This window comes from Thunnus thynnus, chromosome 1, assembly GCF_963924715.1.
Source record: "Thunnus thynnus chromosome 1, fThuThy2.1, whole genome shotgun sequence".
In the NCBI taxonomy this organism is placed as follows: Eukaryota; Metazoa; Chordata; class Actinopteri; order Scombriformes; family Scombridae; genus Thunnus; species Thunnus thynnus.
In genome coordinates this window covers 4,107,446-4,134,830 of record NC_089517.1, presented here as the reverse complement: position 1 = coordinate 4,134,830, position 27,385 = coordinate 4,107,446, and the positions used below count along the sequence as shown (strand labels likewise).

The 27,385-nt window shown below is 37.7% G+C and overlaps 1 protein-coding gene and 1 long non-coding RNA gene across 2 annotated transcripts in view; both read left to right on the top strand.

Moving 5' to 3' along the window:
- Positions 1 to 27,385, top strand: part of LOC137189105 (interferon-induced very large GTPase 1-like) — a 56,770-nt gene that overhangs the window by 23,953 nt on the left and 5,432 nt on the right. The window contains exons 3-12 of the mRNA XM_067598813.1: positions 17,904 to 17,971; positions 23,080 to 23,232; positions 23,333 to 23,429; positions 23,553 to 23,650; positions 23,861 to 23,944; positions 24,055 to 24,122; positions 24,232 to 24,318; positions 24,884 to 24,938; positions 25,136 to 25,336; positions 25,431 to 25,503. Of these exons, the coding sequence (XP_067454914.1) occupies positions 23,116 to 23,232; positions 23,333 to 23,429; positions 23,553 to 23,650; positions 23,861 to 23,944; positions 24,055 to 24,122; positions 24,232 to 24,318; positions 24,884 to 24,938; positions 25,136 to 25,336; positions 25,431 to 25,503 (880 nt within the window). The 5' untranslated portion in view covers positions 17,904 to 17,971; positions 23,080 to 23,115. The remainder of the gene's footprint in view (positions 1 to 17,903; positions 17,972 to 23,079; positions 23,233 to 23,332; positions 23,430 to 23,552; positions 23,651 to 23,860; positions 23,945 to 24,054; positions 24,123 to 24,231; positions 24,319 to 24,883; positions 24,939 to 25,135; positions 25,337 to 25,430; positions 25,504 to 27,385) is intronic.
- Positions 5,952 to 27,385, top strand: part of LOC137189418 (uncharacterized) — a 28,003-nt gene continuing 6,569 nt past the window's right edge. Inside the window, exon 1 of the long non-coding RNA XR_010929636.1 lies at positions 5,952 to 10,390. This is a non-coding gene — a long non-coding RNA (uncharacterized lncRNA). The remainder of the gene's footprint in view (positions 10,391 to 27,385) is intronic.

The window sequence follows — 27,385 nt, the reverse complement described above, 5'->3', positions numbered from 1 at the left end:
CCCACAGCTACCTGTCCTGCTGCTGAGGCTACCTCTCTCCCAGACTCTGTTGTTACCGTCCACTGTCCTGCTGCTCACGTCCTTCCTCCAGTAACACCCCCCGGAGATTCCTGGATGTGGCTCGGGGCTAAGCCCAAAACCCTGATGAGCTCCACTCCATCACATCACGAGCCCTGGCCCTTGGTCGGTGTGCACAGCAGGAGAGGGAGGTGCTCCTCCCATGCACTCCCTAACTTTAACATCCAGATGGAGAACAAATACGACCAAAACAATACTTCCTCTCTGAGGGGTGTTCCATCAATGCAGCTTAAGAAAGCTGCGCTTACTTGAAAAAGCCTGGCTAGAATTAACGTCAACTTTCACTTGAGGCTCAAGCCGTTCCACTAATGCATCTAGTCAACGCTAATTCTAGCCAGACTGGAATAAGTGTGCAGTGTGCACCTGCACGGAGTACATAAGCAGCCCAGAACAGTTGATTGTCAAAGAGACGATACTATGTCGCAAAAAGAAGAGAAAACTAGGGTGGTGTTCTCCACAGCAGAACAAACCTACTAATGAAACTAGATGAAGAATATAAAGGAGTTTTCACCAAAAAGGGCAAAACTGCTACAATTAACAAGGTGAAGGAGATGACTTGGCACAAAATTGATGACAGATATATACCTGTAGGTGGGCAGTGAATGCCTAAAGGTTACAGGAGCAGACTTATTACTAGAAGGTTGACGGTTCAATCCCTGCATTTGGCTTGATAAGTCTGTGTGGGGAAAGTGAAGAGCAGTGCTTGTTGCTGTTCATGGTTTTATCTTTATTAATACATGAACATTCAGATCAGTGACCGTGGTTATATTATCACTAAGCTAGATAATATCAGATGTATATATGTATGTATATATAATATTATGATGTAGGCAATTTAAGAGAACTTTCCAACATCATCATACTCTTTGACACATTTTCTCTTTCACAGGATCCATTTACAAGCATAACTGAAAGTTAAAAATTAACTGGAAACTGGAGAAGGATATAAGTACATTGGAAGCCACTTATAATGACCATGTGTGTCCAAGTCAAATATCACTATAAGCAGATGATTATTATGATTTTTTACTTTTTCTTTATGCAGAATACCATCTAATTGACATTTATATATTTATTAGCCGACATGAATATAAAGTCACGGAATTTTAATGACTGTTTCAACATACAGTACAGCTGTTTCAAACGCAGGGTGCACATTTTTGAAGCGGTGAAATTTACTTAAATTTCTTCTCGTCCTTTATTGTCATAAGTTTTGGGGAGACTACGTTTGTCCTTGAGAGAAAACGACTTTCTGCCTCTGTCATGATTTCAGTGTGCACGCAGCAGCATGGGAGTAAAGTACAAAAATAGATTTACGTGGTTTAAAATGCTTTTCCACATGTTGTCATGTATGAAGAGACCCAAAATGAACACTGCTGGCGAACTGCTTGATTTCAATAGGCGACTTATTTAAACAGCATAAATTTTGAATATGAATGATTCTGTCAGTCTAAATAGCCGATCACTGTAACTGTGATCACTATAAGCAGTTACCACTGTATACATTTAAACACAGCAGAAGGTCATAGTTTGGACTTTTTTTTCTTTTTGTCTTTACAGCTTGAACAAAATGAGTAAATGAATAAATAAACAACTTCATAAATGCTAAAAATTATAAATGCTAAGCTTTTAAATAAAAGGGTCCAGTCCAACACAGGAGTGAATACAATGGGGATTATATTTTTGTAAAAGTTCCTCACAGTTCTTCTATTTTATGTTTCCTGAACACAAACAAGTGATGCGAGTGCGAAAAGACACTCGATGGAACCATTTTTTGAGAGTCTGTTTCCGTCTCTTGGACATTGTTTGTTAAGCTTGACCATTAGCCTGCCATAGAGCAGGCTAGTTCTGCTGGCTAAGTTACTATGGTTACCATGGTTACTGAACTGGGACTCATATAGTATAGTCATACAGTGATGGAATGGAACTCTCCCTTACATTAGCGAGGCTTATCAAAATAAGACAAGCTATCCAGTTAGCCAGCTTGATGGAACACCCCTCTGGTGACACAGGCCACTGTTTCCTGCTCTAGCCCCCCTACTGTCCTCCCCCGGCATCCATACGCAATGCACCGACATCAAATCCAGTTTTTGTCTCATATAGTGGGTCTCCCTCTCCTTCCATCTCAGTGCCTGTAACCCTCCCCATTCCTGTTGTGCCAGCAAAAGACTAGACATGGTGCTCCCATTTTGTACTGCAACTCATTCGAACTTGATATCACTTCCCTGTCAGCCGCCATCTGATTTGGACCCAGCAAGTACTATAAACCTAGCTCTGTTCAATGTTAGATCTCTAGCAAACAAATATATATATATATATATATATATATATATATATATATATATATATATATATATATATATATATATACATACATATAAAATAGAGAGAAGTGAATGGAAGGGCAGATAGTGGAGAGTGATAGTGATGATGAGGTATTAACCCCAAGTCATTTTATAAATGAGGGGGATATAGGAACTAAAGGCATTAGACCACATTTTTGGCTAGAACGGACATATTGTGATGAGGATGGCATAGAACATTGGCAAACCCAACAAGAAATCAACCAAAAGCTGTGTCAGATTACAAAATTAGAAATTTGGCTCAGACAAAAGAAGAATTCCCGACAGTGCCCTGGGAAGAAGTAATACAAAGTTTGTGGGTACCACACACACTAGCAGTAATATTGGAGAGCCTGTGTCAAACTCCTAAAAGTGCAGCAATACTCCCTTTGCGTCCTTTTTTGGGAATTCCTGAAAATTTAACTATAGCAGGAAGAAATAGAGGGGCTGTATATCCATGGCTGGAGATATGGATTGTTCCCAGGAACGTAGAGTGGGAGACAGGTAAATTTGGGTACATCAACAAAACCCCGGCCGAAGACGGGAGTGAGGACTTGAGATACAATCCTAGGGGAATACCAAAGCTTTAACAAGCTACCACTGAAGGCAAAATAGTAGTACTAATAAGAACAAAAGAAGAAGGGCAGCCAGAAATCACTAGACAAGAGGAGAGTGCTAAATAGGGAGTGATGGGAGCCAGAATGGTGCAACAGGAGGGGCTACTAACGCCAGTGGAGTTAGTGATGAGACAGCATCCAGACATGTCAAGCAGATTAGACACTGCATGAATAAGTGGCACAGGCAAACATCAGGCATCCCACAGTGGCCAGAGAAGGGGCCCTTTGATGTTGCCTGCAGCAAGGAGGTGGAAGCTAACATCAAGCACTACAAGGCAAAGATACAAGCAACAGCAAAGAAGGGAAGCATGCCAGGGAGCGTGAAGTGCTCAGATGATTCAGAGAAACTGCTAGGCAACATGTATTGGATGTCAAACAGATGCCTGCATTGAGAAAGGAAAAACAAAAAGAAGAAGAAATAAACAAAAACCTGGCCAGCAAGCTCACCCAATTACAACTGAATGAACTACACTCCAAGCAGAAAAAGGAAAAAGCTAAAGTGCAGGTAACAACAGAGCAGTCACCAGCTCCACCAGCAACGGCGCCTCAATCGTCAAATCAGCCCTAAGCACCACCAGGAACTACACCTATGATGCCACATGCTCCCCTACCACCTATTCATGTTCATGTTAACCAGCCCCAGACAAACAGAGGACCGCTCTTCAGAGGACAACCCAGGCAAAGGGGAGGCAACTATTGTCAGGGAAGAGGAAGAGGATTCAATCCACAGATGCCTAGGCGAGCACAATCCCACACTCAACTGAACACAGACCAAGATGAAGATATGCTGTGTTGGGGATGCGACCAGAAAGGCCACTGTTGCAGTGATTGTCCCACCAATCCATAGGTGGGACCAGCGAGAGATTGGCAATAGGGGTGCCCGGAGAAGCCAGAGGGGACACACATGACACCAGTTGTACCAACACAGCCACAAGAAGAACCAACTGTTGTCGTTGAAATACAGAATCAAGAACACACCTTCATGGTGGGCACAGGAGCCACCTATTCCTGTATTGGCAGCGGAGGCTCCTCACTTCCCTTCTCAGGCCAATCCATCAAAACCATAGGCTTCTCTGGGACAACCCAAATAATTCCCCTGACACGAGTGGTGCACATGAAAATATCAGCAAAACCAATAACAGCATCCCTACTATACTCAGAAAATACGCCCATCAATTTATTGGGACGTGACATCCTGTGTCCATTAAAAGCAACCATCACCTGCACTCACAAAGGCCTCAAATTAAACTTTATAAGAAGAAGTGTCCCAAGCATGATGGCAGTCCACGAGCTAAGAGACTTTGAAAAACCAGCTACTTATGTTCAACCTGCTGTATATTGGATCCAATGGCCACCCAACTCAGAGCTGGCACACCAGTGGAGTGCATGGAAAGCATGGGTACAGAAGGACCTGCCCACTTCACTGGAACCTCAATTGCCTCTACACTGCACCATGATGTATGATGAGTCTCAACAGCATACTGACTATAAAGAATGCTGGAAAGAATTGATTAATGGCAAAATATTCTCAATGGTGTGTCAAGACCTCTATGTTGGACCTCAAGGAGTCGCAGCAGTTATGTTACCACCAAATCTGCGCCACTGGTTCCAGGTAACCAACTCTGCCCCACATGTCACATTGATGATAACGGAGGGACAGAAGGCAAAGGACATGGGACCAATGATGAAGGAAGCACTACAGGTAGCAGCGTGGAAACCAACTCAGAATGCCCATGTACAGTCATCCACCAATGGACAATATCTGAAGATATCCCTGCGAACATATGATGAAGGCACAGGAGTCCAAGTACTGCTTAGTCAGAGATCCCCTTCTCAAGAAGCACTTTTAGAAGAACACAGTGTGCTATATATTACATATTACAGCACCAAATTAGACAACATGGAGACAGGTCTTCCACCCTGTTATCAAGGGCTGGCAGCAGCTGCCTTTGCCTTTCAAAAGGCGTCAGCTATTACAATAGGCCATCCAACCATTTTATACACATCCCACCAGCTGCATGCCCTAATCACCAGCCCCAGATTTGTGTTAACACAGGCTAGAAGAACAGGCTATGAGGTAATCCTCTCAGCCCCAGAGCTGACAATCCAACGCTGCACCACAGTCATGCATGGTTTTGCCTGTAGAAGGCACACCACATGATTGTGTCCAGTCAACAGATGTGTTCTTAAGGCCACGTCAAGATTTACATAACCAGCCTATAACAGCAGAACTTACGCTCTTTGTAGATGGTTCTTGTTTTAGGGATGCTACAGGAAACCATGCTGGTTATGCGATTATACAGCTGCATCCTGATGACACCTTTACGGAAGTTCAGACCATGAAACGTCCTCAGCCTTGCTCAGCACAACTTGCAGAAATCAAGGCTTTGACTGCAGCATGTCATCTGGCTGAAAGTAAGACTCTGAACGTTTACAGAGACTCACAATATGCATATGCAGTCTGCCATGTTCACAGAGTCATTTGGAAACAAAGAGGATTTCTAAGAGCTGATGGTTCCCCAGTAACTCATGGAGAGGCTATCTCAGCTCTGTTAGAAGCCATACATCACCCGAAGGCATTAGCTATCATTAAATGCACAGCTCACCAGAAAACTAACTCCCTAGATAGCTAAAGGCAACAATTTGGCAGACGAAGCTACAAAACATGCAGCTACTTCCACCTGTATGAGACCACAACTAGTGGGTGAAGATTGTGAACCACTAACAAATCTAGCATCCCTTATAGCAGCACAACAGCAGTCAGGTCCATATGCACATTCTATATGGCTTCAAAGGGGGGCAATTAAACTGACAGAAGAGGGTCCCTCACGTGGACTATGGCACAAGTCGCTATTCGTAGTGCGCATGGCCAGGACCATTGCACAATGGGGGAGGTGTTGAGAAGACTTCAGAAAGTATGGTGGAGGTGTTGAGGAGACTTCAGAAAGTATGTCAGAAAGTATGGTGGGGAGAGAGAGAGTGGAGAGAGAATGTGAAGTGTGCACGCATCATAATGTGAGGAAAGCATTTTCAGTGCAAATCGCACATATTCCACCACCAGAAGGACTGTTTTGTCACCTAATGTTAGATTTCATAGACATGATGGAACGGATAAGAGAATTCAGATATATCCTAGTGGTAGTCGACAGATTCAGCAGATGGATAGAAGCAGTCCCGACGAAAGGTCCGGACTGTAGATAAGTGGCTAAGTTTTTGTGCAAAGAAGTTTTTCCAGGGTTCGGATTGCCAGATACCAGCAGTTCTGATAATGGACCCTTGTTTGTGGCCGAGACGTTTAAAATAGCCCTAAAAATGCTAGGAGTCAAACAAAAGTTTGGATGTGTATACCATTCACAATCACAGGGAACAGCAGAAAGAGCAAATGGCACACTAAAAACAAAGCTTGCAAAGATCAGAGCAGATAGTGACTATAAGGTTAATCAGGTAGATGCACTGCCTCTGGCTTTAATGTCTATGCGAACACAAGCTAACCCACTAACATCTAACACTGCACAAAGCACTCACAGGGAGACCGATGCCGGTTCCCTATCGCATACGAGGGGCCACTGCTTGAACAATGTGAAAGAGAACTAACATTCTACCTGCGACATCTAATGCAAATACACAAGGCTGTGTTCCAACAGATAAAGACGGTGTCAGAGAACAAGGACGCTGACATCCCAGAGCAGCTGAGGAGAGTCGAGCCTGGAGATGGGGTCTACGTGAAAGTGTTCAAACGAAAGTGGGACCAACCAAGGCGAGAAGGACCATTTAAGGTTATCCTAGCTACCCCAACCGCACTGAAAGTAGAGGGTAAGAGATTTTGGTTTCATCTCAATCACTGCTGCAGAGCACAAGGTCCAAGCAAGGCAGAAAGGGAGCAGCACGACCCAGAACCAGAAAGGGACAGCGACTCCCAACTGAAAGATAGACAGCAACACGAACCCCAATGAAAAAGAAGATCTCAGAGACTAGCCACAAGACGTAGAGAATCAATAAGTAGTGGCTCACTGCCAGCCAGACATGAAGCAGGCAGCAGCTCAACTGGTGTTTGTATGGGACTTAAAGCTCAAGTTAGAATCTAAAATGACTCCTAGGCTTGTTACCTCTGATTTGACCAAGGGAGTCAGGTTGCCAAGTCTTTTAAAGATCTCACCCCTTTTTGCTTTGGGGCCAATTAATAAGATTTCTGTTTTTTCCTCATCTAATTTTAAAAAGTTGTCACTCATCCATTTATTGATTGCAGACAGACCGGCAGTCAGGGAGTTTAGAGCAAGTGGGTTGCTTGGTTTTACGGATATATATAATTGTGTATCATCAGCATAGCTGTGGAAGCTAACATCATGTTCTCTGATGACATCACCTCCTGAGTGACTGTAAAAACTCTGATAAACTGTCTGATGAACAGCTGAAACAGAAGTTTGAAAAGATGTGGACTGAAGCCACTAAAAATTTGTCTGGCCTGAAAGAGCGAAATATTGCAGCATGTGTCCTGGAGCAGTTGAGAAAAAATTTCTCAAATCAGAATGTTAATGAAAAATTCCAAAACATTAAAGACCTAAAGGAGATTGGGAAGGGTCCATTTAAAACCAAACCTGAACATACAGACTCCATTAAGAAGAAGGCTGGATATCTGTTTTGGGGACTAGGAGAACTGCAGCACTTTGCTGACAGTGTCATTGAATCTTGCACACGGTTTGTGCTTGATAAAGCAAAGACAAACACAGATTACAATGACTCTTTAACAAGGGATCTTCTTGAAATAATGGATGAATCCCTTGATCAGAGTCACAAACATCACAAAAGAAATGCAAAGTTTGAGATTGACCTGAAACTTCACGTGTGGCATTGCCTCAAGGGAATTCCTCAAAATGCACCAAAAATTCTTGTCAGATAATGATCCTCGAATTCAGCTGCAGAAGTACAAGAATCAGTACTTGTCAGATTTTCTTGATTTATACAAAGAGAGAGATGATTGTCAGTGCAAAGCATTTTGTCCAGTTTTGTATCAAACCTGCTGTGGAAGAGTACATCAACAGATCTCTGGGAATAATCATTGTGGATGAAATTTTGATAAGTTGTCATTCAGCAGAGTTCAGTTCCCGCTCCTTTTTCCAGTACAACATTCAGAAAGAGTTGCTGCAAGAGGAAAAATTTGTGAGTTTTACCACGTACATTGATATGTATGAAATACATGTTAAGGATTGGATAGTTGAGCACATCAAGCAACAAATGCTAGAGGACAAAACTGAAACAAGAGAATCTGAAGGTGATAGTTGACAAAATCAAAGCAGCCTTAGAGCAGGCCACAAAAGGACCAGATGATGTTCAACTGCCAGATAACAAAGAAAGCATCACAGAGCTCATCAGCAACATGCGGAAGAATTTGATTAAAGACATCTCAATTTCAGTGGAGGATGAAAAAAGAGCCCTGTTTCAAATCCAAAGCACATGTCATCCATTTATCAACAGCCTCAAAATGTCAATAGGAGACTTGAAAGAACAGCTTCAGGAGGAATTCTCAAAGTCTGAAAACATCACTGAGACTCTGAACAAACTTCCAATCAAACCATAGGATGAGCTTTTCAAGCGAGTGTTTGGTTGTGGAAAGCAATGTCCATTTTGTAAAGTTCCCTGTGAGGCTGGAGGCAAAGATCACAAGCAGCATCATGCAGCTGTTCATCGACCACAAGGTCTTGGTAAACGCAGTTATGAAGGCACTGATAAGCTGGTTGAAACACTGTGTACAACTGATGTACAAAGTGATCGTAGATTTAAAAACATAGACACTAAAGGAAAGTGGCATCTTTACAAAAAGTACACCAAGTACTATCCAGACTGGCACATTCCTCCAGATCGCAGCATAGAGGCATCTGACTACTGGAAGTTTGTACTGGTGAAATACAATGAGAAGTTTGCTCAATTATACAGCACAAAGCCAGCTGATGTTCCAGAGGCCTGGAGGAGAATCACAAAGGAACAAGCACTGAAGGGGTTAAAAGATGCCTACAACATAAAGTGAACAACATACAAATGTCTTTAAAAAAATAATTTGAAACATGTAAATATACACTTTGGAGAGGAGCAAAAGGACATGAAGACTTAACACCTTACAGCATTCAGCAGATCAGATCAAATTCAATTAGTTAATCTCAAGATATTTCAATACTGTTTTAATGTATATTGTTTTTTTGTTTTTTTGACTGTTTTAATGTTTAATATTGTGTTTTTTATGTAACTGACTTTGTGGTTCAAACAGACTAAAGCAGCTGCTGACAGTGAATACTGTGGCTTCCTTTGGTCTGGTGAACATGATGAATGACAAATGATGAGTTGAACAAGTTGAAAAGCTGGAAATAATTATGTTAGACCGTTCAACTTTTTCTATGATATTTTTACGTTTTTACTTTCTTTTACTTTTTTTATTTTGTTTTTTTATTTTTTGCAGATTACCAATATTTTGTTTTCTCCTCTCATGCTTAATGACTGGTGTTCATGATAATGATGTTGACAATGATAAAGAAAATGATGATGAACGATAAAGATCATGTAAAAAAGAGATTTATGTTTTTATCTTTATTTTTTGGCTTGTGATCATCATAATTTTTGCTTTTTTGTTTTTTTTTTTCCGAGTTTTTATTTGCATACGTGTAAATACACAATTATGATGCTGATGATGACAATTATAATGATGCTCTACAAAGACCACATGAAAAAAGGTCATGATTAATGATTAGTGATGGATTAATATGTTTTTTTATCTTTGTTCATATTGCTATATGGCTACATATATCACTTGTATGTGAATAGTAACCAGTGTGCAAGATAATGATGATGATGATGATGACAGAAAGCGCAGAAACAATTACTCAGACTTTTAAATATTTACCATATTTTTTCTTGTTTATTTTTTTATTTTAAGTAAAAATTTAATGATGATGATGATGATGATGATGATGATGATGATGATGATGAAGGCCTACGTAGTTCAAAGGTCATGTAATGAAATGCTGTTTTGAAATATGTTTCACTACTTTTTACATTTTTTATAGTTTTATTCTTCAACATTTCTTGCAAAATGTAACATGTTACAATGAAAATAGTTATTAATGTTTTCTTGGAGATTAAAGTAAATAAATTGTCATCAGTTCAAATGTTTGCATGTTGATGCAAATTCATTTTTGATTCATGTACAAATACTGAGACGTCCTTTCATGTGTTGTTGATGTTTAACTTTTTTCATTATTTTTGACAGATGATGATGTGTTGAACAAGTCAAGTTAAAGACCAGAAAATAGTTTTATTATCTTTTAAAAACATATTATTATTGTTTTTTGTATTCTTTTATTTTTTGTGTTCTGCTTTTTAATGAGTACAAAGGTTTTTGGTTTATTCATCTTGTAACACAACTATGTTCATAATGACATGAACTGAAGATAATGATGCTGCTGATGATGATGATGAAGAAGAACAAAGGTCATGTGAAACAGATGTTTTCTAACATGTCATCACTATTCTTAATATTTTTACAGTTTCATTTCTAATAGGAACATGCAAAACATTTGATCTTTTGATGTGTGTTTGATAAAAGTCAGTGAATAATAGTCTTTATGTTGTTGTAACTGACCTTTTAGCTCATGTTTAAATATTGTCTAAACAAGCCAACTGTGGGAATAATGTGGCATCTTCTGCTCTGTTGATCATCTTCAACTTCTGACACAATGAATTAAACAAGATACAAACAAGTTGTGCTTTATCAGTGTTTTTTTCTTCATTTTTACAGGTTGACATACAGTATAGTTATATGTATAATGATAAGTGATAGTGATAATATACTGTATGCACAAAGATCATGTGACAAAATATCTTTTGTAATAAACAATCAATGCATAAAGCCATCCCATTTAGAATTTAAAACATTTGACACCAAACAACAATTTTAGATCAATATTGCCAATTTCAAAGTTGATAAGTTCACAAATATTGGATGTAAAGTTTTTTTTTTCTACAAATGTATTACTGTAGTTTTATGTTTTTAAAGTAAATGGGCTGTACTTGTATAACGCCTTTCTAGTCTTCTGACTACTCAAAGTGCTTCTACACTACACGTCACATTCACCCGTTCATATGCTGAATGGGTACATATTACATACAAGGTCCCAACCTGCCCGTCAGAGGAAATATAATCATTCACACACATTCAGACACTGATGGCACAGCCATCAGGAGCAATTTGGGGTTCAGTATCATGTCCAAGGACACTTCGACATACGGACTGGAGAAGCCGGGATTGGAACCACTGATCTTCCAATTAGTAGACGACCTGCTCTACCTCCTGAGCCACAGCTGCCCACAATATTAAGATAATACAATAGAGGTGCATTAAAAAGTGACATTTAAAAGACTTCAACAGTATCATGTCTTTCTAAAAACAATGTCCCCACTTACTTACTTTTCTATGGATTATCCACAGTAACAGTCACACTTTTTAGGAAAACACACTGATGTTGATTTTAATTTGATCCATAAGAACCCGGACCCATTTCTCCTTAAAGGAAAAATATGGGGAATATAAAACAGACCAAATGGACCACAAGGAACACATTTCTGATTTTTTTTTTTTTGAAATTCTACCCCCTAGTGTCAATGATCTGTAATGTCACATATATGTCACATTGGGCGTTTATGGTAAATTTGTTCCTCATTTGAAAATAAATCAGCTTGACAGTTTTATGCATAGTAACACAGATTTGCCTTTTTATTTGCATTTCCACCACATATATCAAAATTATAGGTCTGCTGGTTAGGTTTAACAAGAAATTCTTTTTCAGATTTGTTTTACAACCCAAAAATGTGCAAACTGAATAAAAATAAATAAGTACTGCCTCATATTGGAGGTGTACTCAACAAGCTACTCTAGCTGTTCAAAACTGTGCAACAGACTTACGTAGTAAACTCGAGAAAACATGTACATAGTGCAAAAAATTGTATTAAAAAACCCAAAAATCACCGAAGGGAAAACTTTTGAATTATTAGCACCATGTTTGAACCATTGCTGCAGTTTAGCCTAAGCCAAATGGTAAAATTTGAAACAATTTCTTTCCTCAGTGAAGCAAAGACACACATCACATTTCTCACAGAGGGTGGTAGTTGCATTGATTTTGCAGAATTTGCAACGGCCACGCTTGTCACATTTCACAGGCCAGTGTGCAACCTGGTCAGTGCAAACATCATCTGGAACCCCAACTCGAACTCTCTTGGGTGGTGGTGGAGGAGATGTGGCGTTAAGTGTTGGGCGACCCCTTTGTGAATGCAAAAGAATCAGGCTAGTGGCAACCTCTGACCCACCAACATTATCATATTACTTACATTTTTATATCGAATTTGATTTTACTGATTTTGGATTGACTGTTTCAATTTGATTTTATTGTGTCTCAGTGTGATCAGATGTGTTTTATTATGATTATATTGAGGTCTTATTGGGTATCTATTGTTTTTATTGTGGATTCTTTGGTGCTTTTATGTCTGGAGCACTGGACCAAATGAATTTCTCCGTGTGGGACAATAAAGTTGATCTGAATCTGAATCTGAATCACTCACCGACCCTCACAGCCAAGTTTGATCAAAATACATTTTGTAACAATAAATAACAATAATATAATATAATAACAATAATATAATATAATAACAATAATAACAATAATAACAATAATATAATATAATATATACACACACACACACACACACACATATATACATATATATACATATATATATATATATATATATATAGATCCTCTGGTACTGACACGCAGACCTTCCTGAGCTGCCTTCAGCCAGCTCTCTGGCTTTTCAGGTGATGTAACATTAACGCTACAACAATAACTAAACAACGTTTTTAATGTGTTATTTGAAAAAATGTTGAAGAAGAAGAAACTCCATCATCTCCATCATGGACTGTTGAGATGAAAGAAAACGTTTGTGGGCGTCAACATTTTATAGACAAAACAACTAAACGATTAATCAAGAAAATAATAAACAGATTAATTAATAATGAAACAATATATTAGTTGCAGCCCTAAAATAAACAAATATTTACCACTAAGCTATTTGCAATAGGCTGTAAGTACAAGCAACTTGTGTGCTTAAAAAATAAACATGTATATACATTTTCAAATATTATATAACATGACTCTGCAGTCAGTCCTGTCTCATCACATTGTTTTATACAGTGTCTATAACAGTGCTGCATGTTGCATATATTGTGCTGTATTGCACATGCAGTCATTATGCCTCCATATCTCCAATGAAAACATGGAATCTTCTCTTTGACTTTTTAACTATACATCCTGTTAACTTGTTCACTCTTTCAGGTGAGAAAAATACTGCTGTCTACAATTTACACACCTGCTAAAACTAATGCAGCTAATTCAACAGTCTTGCAATAAATCCACCTTTATGACTGTTACAATGTTGAGTTTTTGTGTTTCAAATATTCTTTTCTTCTCCATTTAGAACAATGTGGTAGACAAAAATGTAGAAACCCCTCTAAAGACAATACAAGTCAACATCAGCACTAATGCAGTCTCAACATGACCATAAAGACGAATCATCACCTCTCTAAACAGTTTCAACAAAAACTCAACATTATAACCTTCATCAGAGGAACAATTACTTTTTTATTTTACCCAGGTGGACGTAATAAACTGGCAACTGATATTTTTAGTAGCACCACCATAAATGAGTCCATGCAGTGGGACACATGCAACACAGACAGAGAAATAAATGCTGCAGTTCTGCTCAATGAACAGGAGTCATGAGGGAAACTTCATCCTTATGTTGTGGAAATAAAAACAATTTTGTGAATGTCACAATCATCATCATCATCATCATCATCATCATCATCATCACCATCAGACTTAAAGAGATTTTCAAAACACCAGCAGTAAATATGAATTCCACACATGAAACATAAGTAATATTTAACCTACTGCTTTGCATTTAAAATCAAAAGCCACTGTATAAATTAGCCAAAAGATAATAAAATAAAACATAATTAAGTGTTTATGTGTCTATTATTTGTTCTTTTTTGTTTGCAGTGTAACAGTAAATATTCAGAATCCTTTATTTTAACTAACTAACTCCAACTGATTCTGCTCTCAGTTGAAGTTTGAATATGAACAAAGTTAACAGTTAAAACTGAGAGGTGGAAACTTTGATGTAAAGTTCATTTCATTGCTGCACATTTTGCATGTCAGACGCTGCCATCCAGTGGTTCCACTGCAGAACAACATTCATGTTAAACACAGTGACATCTGCTGCTGGGGAGCAGGAAGGCCGTCATCTCTCCTCACTTCTTTCTGTCTTTGTGTGTGTGTGTGTGCTTGTCTTTGTTTGCTGCTTTGATTCAAGGACAAGCCAAATAGCTGAGCTGAGTTGTTATGTCTTTACATACACACACAAACATACACAAATACACACACACACGCACACACTAACACACCTGCAAAATAACTCCAGCCCTTCAATAAATGCAGGTGTCAGAAGCTTGTAGGAGAAAGCACAAGCAACTCATGCTGAGCAATCACAGTTCTTGTGGTATCTCCACACTATAGCCGCTGGAGGCTCAACCTATAGTTATATTCTAGAAGAGACATGTTAGCTGCAGTGCAGCCTTCAATGAAGCGACAGAGTCAACACATGTAGCTGCCCTTAGTACAGCGTAACACCTCAATGCAGAAGTATAAATTAAGCTTAAAATACCAGAATCTGAAATTGTACTTAATGAAATTCATTTACACATCAAGTGTCTCATATCTCTATAAAATACAGATATGATTTAATAAACTATCATTTACCCTTATTCATATGCGTCTCCTGTTGGTTTTCCCAGGCTCTCCTCCGGTCCGGAGGTTGGTGGTAATGCACCTCTTGCTTTTTAGTAATGGCTGAAAATAGCCAGGAAGAATAAACTTTTTCTCTGTTGCTTTGAAATATTGTTAGAAACAAAAGGCCGATGTTGAGAACATGTGACACAAACACCACAACTCTGTGTCAATTTGCACAACAGCAAATGCACGTCCCAAAAGCAGTTGTGTTCTAAGAACTCTTCATACAATCATGAAAATGACATATTGGTGTTTAAAAAAGAAAACTGGAACAAAAGACTCACTCAAGACAGCAAAATAACATTTAATCTTTTTTGACACAGTGCATCAAATCACAAATTCAAACCTGCAGGTAACAAAACTGAAAATTTCCAAAATTTTAGGCAGTTTATTAACTGCTTCATATCTGTCCTGTCATTTACATCAAGTCATGGATTTTTATCCCCATAACACCCAGTGTAACATTCTCCTTGGTCAGACACTTCAAATACTGTAAGCACTTTGTGAGACAAATCTAGACTTGACATGACTGCAGTGATGTCATCACAGGCCATCACCCATGAATATCACCTGATGACAATTCAGTCTCTCCTGAAACTCTGAAACTGTTGTCCCCGTAAGACCTCACATTCACACACTCACAACACAGCTGCTTTACATTGTTTTGTCTCTTTAAATGTGACTTCATAGCAATTATAGACTCAAACGTTTTGTACCTCTGTATATTCTCACACAGTGAATGAACTGATGCAACAGATTTATCTTCATTAGGAACAAGTTCGAAGTCTCTGCTTGTGTCAAATGTTTACAAAATATGTTTTTTTATGTGATAGTTGCATGAAAAGAGAGAAATGTGTTAAAATAACCATAAAACATTTAAAAAAGTTAAGCGAATGCCTATGAAGTTATCACTGCATGACTGCATTAATAGTCTAAGAACACAGTTGGCAGAAGTCCAGAAATAAGTAAGTGGCAACTGAAAAAAAAAACGAAACAAAACTTTGTCATTTACACCTGCTGTAAAATGTGTCGCACATGGTAATTGTTTTGCCAAGGGATTGGCCAAGACACAACATGAGAAAGTCCCATGTGCCAAGCAGCCATGGAGATAGATACTGAATATTGTGATGATTCAATTTATTTACAATATGAGATGAAAAATACATGGAGCTTGATTTAACTTCAGGTTGGACAAAGGCCAGCAAAACAACCCTTACTAAGAAGTTGTAAATATAACCTAATGAAATTAAAGAAATGATAATAAGCTTCATCAGTGGCCTGATGGAGGGCAGCAAACCAGGCTCTGTGTAGTCAGATCACTGAAAAGGTGGGAAAAATATTGTAAGAAAAAATTGTTGTGCAACCAAAAAGCAAAAAGCATTTCCTGTCACATCTCTACTGCACCTTCAAATGGAGGCAAAAAATATGTACACAAACAACCTTTTCACATTGTATAGTGATTTGATTCACTGTTGATATAACAATATTGATTAGTTCAGCTAGTTTAAACATATAATTAATCAATTAGTAATTAGTAAATTATCTGTGCAAAGCAAGATTTAAAAATAGAGAAAATTTCACTTGACGGCTAACATGCTGGAACTGAGGAAAGCCTCAAATATCTTTCTACAGTTGACTTCCAGGTGAGCTTCTCTGAAAACATATTTTGAAAAAGTGCTCATAGTGATTTATCTTGTCAGGAGACTCAGTAGCATCATTGTTTGTCAGTAAATGTTATAACTAGTGTACAAAACTCTTGTTTAGGGTGTTTTAACATTTCATTTTCCTTTCTGGTAAAGTCAGTTCAATTGTAGGTCCAAGAATATCCAGGATTGTTTTAATGGCCAGCAGAATAGTTGGTAAACCCCAAAAGTCCTTGATTCAACTCCTCATGGAAAAGACAAGGAAGAAAACAAGGAATATCCTGGCAGAGAACTTACTGCTTGCCATTATTGATTACTTGTAATTTCACTACAGTTTAATGTAGGACATGTACTGTAGTTATCTACCCCAACTGGTGAAGTGAGCCACCTTTGTGACATAATTAAACTGTTATACATAATTACACTGTTGAGTCTTAAACATAAAACCAGACAAACCTGCTTGTCACAAAAACATCCAAAACACTGTTGTCTACCTTCACATTCCAGTGTGTGGGTGGTTCTTTTCAACAGCATGTAAAAATATTTCATATCAATCAATCTGTTAGTACACTGAGAAGCATTCCTGTCAACTACAAGGAAGTGAAGAAGAAATGCTTCAGTGATTTCTGATAAATTAATTGTTTACAGGAAAACAGAGTAGCAGTGATTAATCATGGCTGCTTGTGAATTTTCCCACACTTATAGGCCTATAGTGGGATAGACAAACCCCCAGGTTCTCAACATAACTTATATTGCTGATGACAGTTATTATTATTAGATGATAATATATGGCTCCCACATACTTTGTTAATCTTAATCTTATCTTTAAGACACTTGGATTTTACCTTTGTAACCAAATAAACCTGCATGTATTGTCAATGAGAGGCGGCATATAGATGTGCCAGATAATATTAACAATCTAGAATTCTATCATCACACTATATTGTTGGAAGAGTTGAGTACACCCCGCATTGGTATTTACTGATTACAAAAGCAAATCAAGATAAGACAAAAGATCAACAGAAACCGGTTGTTCAGGTGTATGAAATGCTTTCGATTTCTATATTAAGTATAAATACAGAAGCAGATGCAGACAGTCTCAGAGTCTCCTGCAGCCTGATGTCAGGTAAGTTACAGTGAACCTTAGTATGCTGAAACCATTTGATTCTTCTGTATTGGACTTGAAATGTGGCATAAAGTTTTTGAAATATAATTTGAAGCTACACACAAGTGTATCCAGTTAATAAGAGAAAATGTAGTTGTGACTGACTAAGTATTTATATTTTTGAATGAAACTGGTTCTATCAAACATAAGAGATGATATTGTGTCTCTAGGTTTTGCTGTGCGGGGGAATGAAGAGAAAAGACGACAATAACGGACCCAGATAAACAAGAGACTACAGGTACGCTCCCGCTCACATTACCTACATTTCAGGTTGTACGTTTGGCCCTTTGTTTTTGTGCTGCTGCTCTCGTGCTCTCTCTCCCTCTCTCTTTCTCTCACCAACACACACATACACAGACCTCAAAGTTAACAGTTTGCATATAATCAGTGGATACCATTTCTGGAAAACTAGTGATGCACCTGTGAGCACCACATACAAAACTCCATTCTCCTGCATTGTATTGGCATGAATAAATGATATTATGATAATAAATGATAGATGAGATATGGATGAGACATTGTTTAACCCTTTAAAGACAAGAGGATTACATTCAGTTTCTCCTGCTGTCATGACCCGGCTCTTAGGCCATGACTAATGAAGATAAATACACATTTGTACTGAAAAATGGATCTTTTACATTTATGTTTTAGAAACTGCATCAAAATATATTAATCAAATGTATGAAATAGTAAGTCAGTATATCAGTGGTGTTGGTGAGTGGGTGTATGAATTTGTAATGTTTTGTGGTGTAAACTAAAGAGAAGTGAAAAAAAAGAAAAGAAAAGGTGTGGTGCAGGGGGAGAGCCAGTGATGAGGTGAGAGGGAAAGGAATGAGGATGACTGATCCTGAATGCATTCTGGATGGAGAGGTACCAGCAGCACCCAGTTGCATTAATATAGTCTCTGCCTACTTGGACCTGAAGAGAGACAAAACACACACACAGCACACAAGACACAAACCTGAGGGTCATGGCAAAGCCTGAGAGTCGTCATACTTCATACTAGGTCTGTGTGATGTAGCTTCAATCAACAATGTAGTATTTAATACAAATAATTTTCTCTGAAATTAATATCAAAATATGGCAATTCTATGCAAAATCACATAAAATAATTAATTCATGTTGATTTAATGTAATAAACTGCTAATTAACACTCTTTTCCCCGGTGAATGTTTTTTTTTTTTTTGTTTGTAAGCTAGATAAGAGGAGATTTTAGCAGGAAAGCTCATGTGGGTTGTTGATCAGAGTCTGTTGCTCTTATGTTGTGTAGCAAGATGCTATCAGGCTCAGTGATAAAAACACAGGGTAGAGAATAAAAAAGAAAGAAACACAGACAGACAGAATGGTTTTCTGAAGAACAATAATTTTCCATTAAACTGCGTCAGGCCACTGCAGCTGATTTTCTGTACAAATTAGTATAAAATCTGAGGAGCAAAGCACAAATGTCTGTTTTATAAGTGTCTAGTAAACAAGACACTTATAAAAACAGAAAGCACAACAAAAGATCACAAAAGACTTAACATTGCAGACAATACAACAATTCCAGAAAACACAAAGGTTTTGTTTGGTGCAACGTTACATGTTCAGTAATGTCATATTTTCTGCAATATGGTGTCTTCTGTAAGGTTGTGTTGTTTGCAGTGTTATCATTTCTGCTATGCAGTTTTCTTCCCAGCAAAGTTATATTTTCTGTAATGCTTTGTGTTCTCCAGTGTTATACTTTCTGCACCTCAGGACTACTGTATAGGATTTAAAGCTAATTTTCCACTAACTAATCACAAGGCAGAACCATATGGAATCAGATTCTTTATAAATGGATTTATGACACTGAAAACACATTTTTTAGTTCACCTCTAGTGGTATGTAGCCATAAAAACAGTAAAATAGTTTTTTTTTCTGTGGAGGTTTTGAAATATGCATCCTTTAAATTTTTGCATGAAAAGACATGTAATGAGGTAGGTAATGTAGGAGACGGATACATTGACCATACCTTCACTACCTTTGCACAAATATAAACTCTCAAGTTATAGTTAAAAATATCTCCAATTAAGAGATTATGTACGGAAACATTTAACAGCCTTTGAGACCGAAACAAGTTCAGTTACAAATAATTATCTTAAAACACCTACTTGCAAAAAAAAAATCATATCTGTATGATTTCCTGCTAACATAGGTTTCCCTTTTCCAGACAGCTTTAGACTGAATTGGGGAAAAAGAATTTGGCGCCACTGTTCCTCATGATATATGAGAGGGAGGGCTTCAACACATACACACAATCTCTAACAATGCTAGTCAAATTCATTTCAAGATACTACACAGACTCCACTATTCTGAAATAAAATTACACAAAATCGATCCAGTTGTGTCTTTAGATGATGAGAGCTTGCTGAGGCAACCTTAAGCTAAAGTGTTTTGATTTGCTCTTAAATTCAACTCTTTTTGGTCTGGCATTTTGATGATGTGTTCATGATCTCTAAAACCATTGCTTCTAATCTAGCACCAGATCCTTTACTTATCATCTGTTGCTCATCTGAATCAACAATGAATGATTTGATTTGATCTGATTTGAAGCTGAATCTGACCTCTTATTCCCTCATTAAAAAATTAAATAAAATCCTTACTCCATAAAAATGATGCTGGATGACTTAATCAATACTTTACATTTAGGAAAAAATGATTTGCTTTAAGAAACTAACTCTCTCAATTTGATTTTGAATTTGGCAACCCCTTAAGTGTACCTCGGAGCTTAAAATTAGAAGAAAAACTATACTATTTCATTGTGACAAAGTGGATGAGAACACACTATTTGTCCCTACTTTCACCATCAAAGAAATATAGCCTATTATTTAACCATGCTTGTTAATTGTTTGTAATTAATTGTCCAGCATTAATCTGTAACTTGCAGACACATACTATCCCAGGTTTGTTTGTGGTTTGCATTATGTTTGGTTACACTTCACATACCAGCAACATTTTTGGTTAAAGTAAAACACCGACAAGTATTGTTAAGTTTAGTTATTGTTTATTGGTTAACTTCTGCATTTCATAAGTTAATCATTTTCTTTGTTACTTACTGTACCCACCATGTTCTCCACAAACAAAAGGAGCAGGCACCCAACTACTTCCTGTATTTATACGCTGGGTGACATCATCAGTGATGTCACTGGGTTAGACCAAGTATTGGGGGGATTTATGTTTAGTTAAATGCTTGGTTTAGTATCGATATGATTTGTACTTGTTTGGCTCAGGTTGAGGTTTAATACTGTGGATGTGTTTTGTGTAAACAATGTTGACTGATACAAGTAGCATTGTTATATGCCAGGTGGCATAAGGGAAAGGACACCCCTGCAAGAAATGTAGTTCTGCCTGATAGATTGGAGGGCCTATTTAAGGGGAGAGATGTAGGTTTAGGGGAGAGCAGAAATTGGAGGATGATAGTGTAGCTGTGTGCACGTGATCATGCCTTAGTTTGCGTTTTCCTGAGTTGAGCTAGTTAACTTTGATTTGCTTGTGTTCATTTCATTTTTGAAACACCTCTTGCTTAGTTTTTTTCGTACACTGGACTGAATAAATCACTTTTTACACGTTCAACAAGAGTCTGCCTCCTACCATCTTCCTCACATTCATCTAAACATTTCACAGTATCACACAAATGTCCAAGAATGTGATTGAGTGAAAATACACAGGGAACTTTATCGGGTTATGGTGATTGGGTTGGATTATTTAGACACTATGTTGACTTTTCTTCTGAAATTCTGTAATAAAACCTTAGTGGGTGTGATGTCCAGAGGGTACAAATAGTGTTTCTCTGAAACTTTCTCTACAAACTTGGACTGGAGAAATTTTATCCCAACAAATTCACTCTTCGGCCTCTCTTCAACAAAAACAGCATTTCGGATGAACCTGTTGAATCAATGGAGGAAATACCATGGTGCTCTCTAAGAAAACTATTTCAAGTCAATGGAGAATGCAGAAACTGTACACAGTTATCAAAAAATAATGAAGATGATGATGATGACGATGATGATGAAGGGGATAACAATTATCTGTTATACTCTGACCTGGTCACTGCAGATGACTCTGTAGACAACAAGGTTAAACTTTTCTGTCTGTTGCATTCTTTCTTTGTGCTGACAGCCTCTGGCAACAGGAAATGGCCCCCAAGATGTCAATGTGCCAGTTTTCTGTTGCCTCGTGGCGATAATAGTCAGTGCACCCTGAGGCTGTGTGCTATGAGATGAAATTGTTTTTCATGTGTTCATTCGTCATTCATAACTAGATAAGTTCTCTCTCGATCTCTTACTCTGGAAATTAGCAAGCATTAAATAATTATGATCAAAACATACAATCAAAGTTAATAAGAACAGCTGGTAAAATAAACAAAGTGACAATATACATTGTTTGCTGTGGGTATAAAGGAATTCTGCAAATTTTAATTTTGCAATTTTGAATTTATGTTAACAATTTAGATGTGATGATAAAGCCCTTAAAAGTTCCTGAAATGTTTGGTTTAGGTACCTTGAAACTGCTTGAAATGTGCTTGAATCTTACTCTTAAAAAGCCATATAAACCCTTGTGAAGGATGATACACAATCCAAATGACTGAAGTTAACAACAGTGTATTAAATTCAGCCTGGTCACAAGAATCAAACGTTGGCATTGTACGTTTCTGCAAACCACAGAAACGTTGAATATCTCCGTTTCAAAACGTGTAATTCATAGCATATCAACATTCCTACAAAATGTATTATATCAACATTTCCAAAATACATATCATCTCAACATTTGTAAAGTGACGTAGTTCACATGCGATCTATATGAGCTATTGGGAGGAGAGGGGGTTGGTGTGGTTAGTAAGTTTCTTGGCAGCAAGTTGGAAATCAGCCGAGAGTATGGTTCAAGACCACCTCGAAACCAATGCAATGAGACGTCAGGACATTTGCAGCTGTTTTTCTGGCGAGAAAACCAGGTGGTTTTAGTGAGACATTGGCCGTTTTTATTTTATTTTAACCCAAACCATGATGTTTCCCTAACCCTAACCAAGTGGTCGTTGTGCCTAAACCTAACCAGACCTTAACCACAGTGTTGTCACACCATAAAACATCATTATTCAACGGGTAGAAATGTTAATATGCTAGGTTTGTAGAAATGTTGATATGATACGTATTACACGTGTTGAAACGTATATATTCAACGTTTCTGTGGTTTGCAGAAACGTTCAATGCCAATGTTTTGTTCTGGTGATTGGGCTGATTAAATTACATTTTTTCAATCTTTTAAGCTCTTGTTATCAAAGCCTGATCAGCTCGAGCACAGCTTTACAATATGCTCCTTGTCTCTCTGCAGAACCAGCATGAGGTAGCAGGTAGTCATTCCACTAACATGGACAAGTACGAAAAGGTGAGGAAAATTGGGAAAGGTGGATTTGGAAAGGCCATCCTTGTCAAATCCAAAGAGGATGGACACCAATATGTCATCAAGGAGATTGACATATCTGGAGTAAGAACCCTTTATATAATATTCCACAGTATCAGTGTTGATTTGAGCTCCTCTTTACTACGTTGCTCTTTCACATTATCTGTCCCTCTCACTTTGACAGATGTCACCTGAAGAGAGGCAGAAAGCTCAAAAAGAAGTTGAAGTCCTCGCCAACATGAGTCATCCCAACATTGTCCAGTATAAAGAGTCTTTTGAAGGTATAAATGATCCAAGATCTTAGCTGTAACCTCAACGAATTAGAGATCATCTACTGCAATGATATCCTGATGTATACACGTGTTTTCATGCATGTTCCTTATGCTGTATAAAAATCTTTTTAGTGAAGGACTGTCTGTGTATTGTGATGGACTACTGTGAGGGCCGAGACCTCTTAGAGAAGATCAAATCTCAGAAAGGACAACTTTTCTCAGAAGATCAAGTAAGCTACTAACTCTTCAAGACAATCATGAATGTTGAGGATAAACCTGATAATCTTTAGGGTGAAACTGTTCAACGTGTGGATAGAATTCATCATATAACACTCACTACTCCTCTTCACTGTATATGTCTTTCATTACAATTACAAATGATGTATATTGTGCAAGTTGATACTCTTAAGTGTGGCTTTACGTTCCTGTGCCTTTCTTAGATCCTGGACTGGTTTGTGCAGATTTGTCTGGCACTAAAGCACATCCATGATAAAAAAATCCTCCACAGGGACATTAAACCACAGGTATTGCTTCATGCACCACATGATCTTGCCTCAGTGATGATGCATTTTTTATTTGTATTGTATAAACTCATGATAATGACATTACATGTCTTTTCATGATGTCTGCATAGAACATATTTTTGACAAAAGATGGGACTGTACAGCTCGGGGACTTTGGAGTTTCAAGGGTGCTGAACAGGTTTGTAAAATGTCATCTGAATGAATCTGTAGATCTCTATAAAGCCAAGACTGAAATGGAAATAGTAAAACATAATACAGTCTGCTTTCTATTCTCTTCTTATGTCCAGCATTAAAGAACTGGCAACAACATGCACACGAACACCACTTTACCTTTCACCAGAGATCTGCAAAAAGAAACCATACAACAACAAAAGGTACTAACTTGATGCTCTACGTTGTGTTTGTCTCTTTTGTGGTGTAAATTATCATTTAATAGTAATCCAGCAGACAAGTTCTCTCCCCACTGAAGTGACTGTGAGTCATGCAGGATTAGGTGAAGGTTTCTGGGGGATGTGAAGGTATCATGTCTCCTCTTTATTTAGCAAACCTGTTTGTGTATATATACAGCAGGAAGTTACTGTAGTATTGATTTCCACCTAAACTATTTTAATGCATTTATGCATGTAACCTGATCATGATTTAGTTAACTGAATGAAGTAAATTAAGCAGAATCTCAGGAACAACAATGGAAATAAGTCTAGGACTTTATTGTTCAATAACTGATAAAGTCTGATGTGTTCTGTAAAATATATTGGAGTGTTGTCAATAAACTTAAACCTCAGGGTCTCAATGTTCAATTCATAGTTTTCTCAGCAATAAAGTCCTTTTTTTCTCCAGCTTGCAAGTGCCTTGTTATTGAATAAATGTAAATCTACCCTCAGAACTGATCCCAGTTTGTCTATTTGTTTGTTCTCTCCTCTGACTTTTTCTCCTCTGCAGTGATATTTGGGCCCTCGGCTGTGTCCTGTATGAAATGTGCACTCTTAAGCCTGCAGTAAGTATTCTGTGTGTGAGCTGTTTACAAACTCATGAGGATTTAATGTATCTTACACAGCATTATAATGCTCACATACTGATTTAGATCTCTTCTCTGTATGTCTAATAGTTGACAAACAAGAAATTGGGTCATCTTTCCTTTCTTCATTTTTTCTGCAGTGGTTATAACTGTGTACTAAATGTGTTTCCTCACAGTTTAATGCTGACAATAGCATGGACCTAGAGGTGAAGATCGTCCGTGGCCTCTACCCTCCTGTGTCTGGTTGCTACTCCCAAGAACTGCGTTCTCTCTTGGCACAGCTGTTGAAACCCAACTCCACAGAGAGGCCCTCAGTCAGCAGCATACTGGAAGAATCTTTCCTCTCCTGTAGGATACAGAAGTTCCTCACACCACAGGTGGAGAGCACAGTTAGTTGTCTTTGATACAGCCTGAATTTACATAAAGCAGACTGTGTTCAGTTATAGAGCATTTATTCTCTACTCATTCCAGATCATTGCTCAGGAATTTGGCCATGCCTTTCTTCACAAGCAGCCTAAAGAGGGTGTGGTGAAGGGTTCACCAGGTAAGCAAACTCTTAATCTCTATAAACAGATATCGGCATACGAATGCAGAATCTGAAGGAAAGGGACAAGATTTGATATGTGAAAAGTTCTGGTTTCCGTTCATGTTTCTGGTTTCCCCGTAAACAGTCCGTGTGGGGAGCAAAAGAGGTGGAACGCATTGGCCGAAATGTTGTCTAGACCTAAAACACCCACGAAAAGTACTGACGTTTGTGTATTGTAACGTTCAACTTGTGTAATAAAAGAAAAAAATTACTTTTAGTTTGCTTGCCATTTGTTTTATCAATTATTAACTCTTAAAATTATGATGTTATAATTTTTAGCATAATCTAATTATTAATACATGGGGATGAAATAAACATGTTAATGGGAAACAAAAAGGAGATGAAGTGATGAGACAAATCAAAGTCGCAAAAAATAAACACCTCAAAGTCACCTCAACAGGTGGAGAGAGAGAAAGACTGAGCAGCATCAGTTCAGAGTGAAGCAGGTGGAGGTGAAGATGGTGTTGATATAGATGTTAATACTGAGATAATTTCAGACAAACACACACTTGAGACTAAATGTCTCAACAAAAGGAAAGCTGCAGCATGTAGTGATTTTATAGTTCCTTGATGGTCAATTTCAAATTCATGTTTAATGAACAAAAAACTATTAATCAGACTGTGTTCATTAATAAATGCCTAATTGCTTAACTTTTGTTTGTATCACTTTTTAGATACAAAAGTCTAAATTTAATTAAATATTTGCATTGTGTTTGCGCTTGACCCTCAGAAACCAGAATTTTCCCCACAAAACTAACAGTCAAATATTACATGACCTTAAATCCAGCAGAATACATAATCAACTTCTGTCAAAATGCCTCCTATTATTTGTGCAATCTTCCCTGAAATGCATATACAATAAGGAGAGATGCACACACTGCAAACACTCACACAATAACTTGCAAACAGCAGTTTCAGTCTGATATGACGTCACATCTGCACTTGAACAACAGGTGCAAAAGCCACAGTAAATGTGTGCACCCGCTTCTCTAGAGAAACTTGATTTCCCCTGCTAGATCTCTCCTGGAGAGAACCGATTTCTCTGTCATGTAGTATACACTTAACCATTACAGAGATAATTATATGTAGCCATGTATCCTCTTATTTAAAGTAATTAAATACAAAATCCGACTCAAAATGAAACTGACACTAAGTTATGTCCAGAAGTCTAAATAAGTTGGTTTCTACAGCTGAATAGTTAACTGTAAAATTCAGAAATATTTGCTGTTGTATGGAAAAATGTGTTTTCACTAGAGTGCATGTCCTGTCACTGTGCTTTCAGTCCAGATATGGATGCACGCGCACACACACGCGCGCACGCATGCACGCACACACACACACACACATATATATATATATATATATATATATATATATATATATATATATATATATATATATATATATACATACAAAGAAAAAGAATCAGGAAGCAGTTGAAAATCTATAATAAAACATAGTGGATGTGTTGTCCAGAGGGCACAAAGAAGGTTTCAAGTGTGTAATTATATCGGGTTGGAAGTTGACCACTGAGAGGTAATTCCAATGAAAACTGTTTACATTATTTCAGACTGACAAAGTCTCAGTGAGAATATTTACAGTCATTCTGTATTTTGGTCCTGTGTCAACAGTCAGTTTTAGTTTCTGTAAAAAGTCACCAAAGAATACTTTGTCAGTCTTTTGACTTGATATTGCTACAGTTCTACCAACAAGACCTGACAACTTAATTAGAAATATTAATTAATTTGATATATAATTGTAAGTTGTAAATTGTTAAGTAAAAATTTACAATTGTAAATTGATATAGATCACAGACTAACACCACTTCCACCAGAATCCT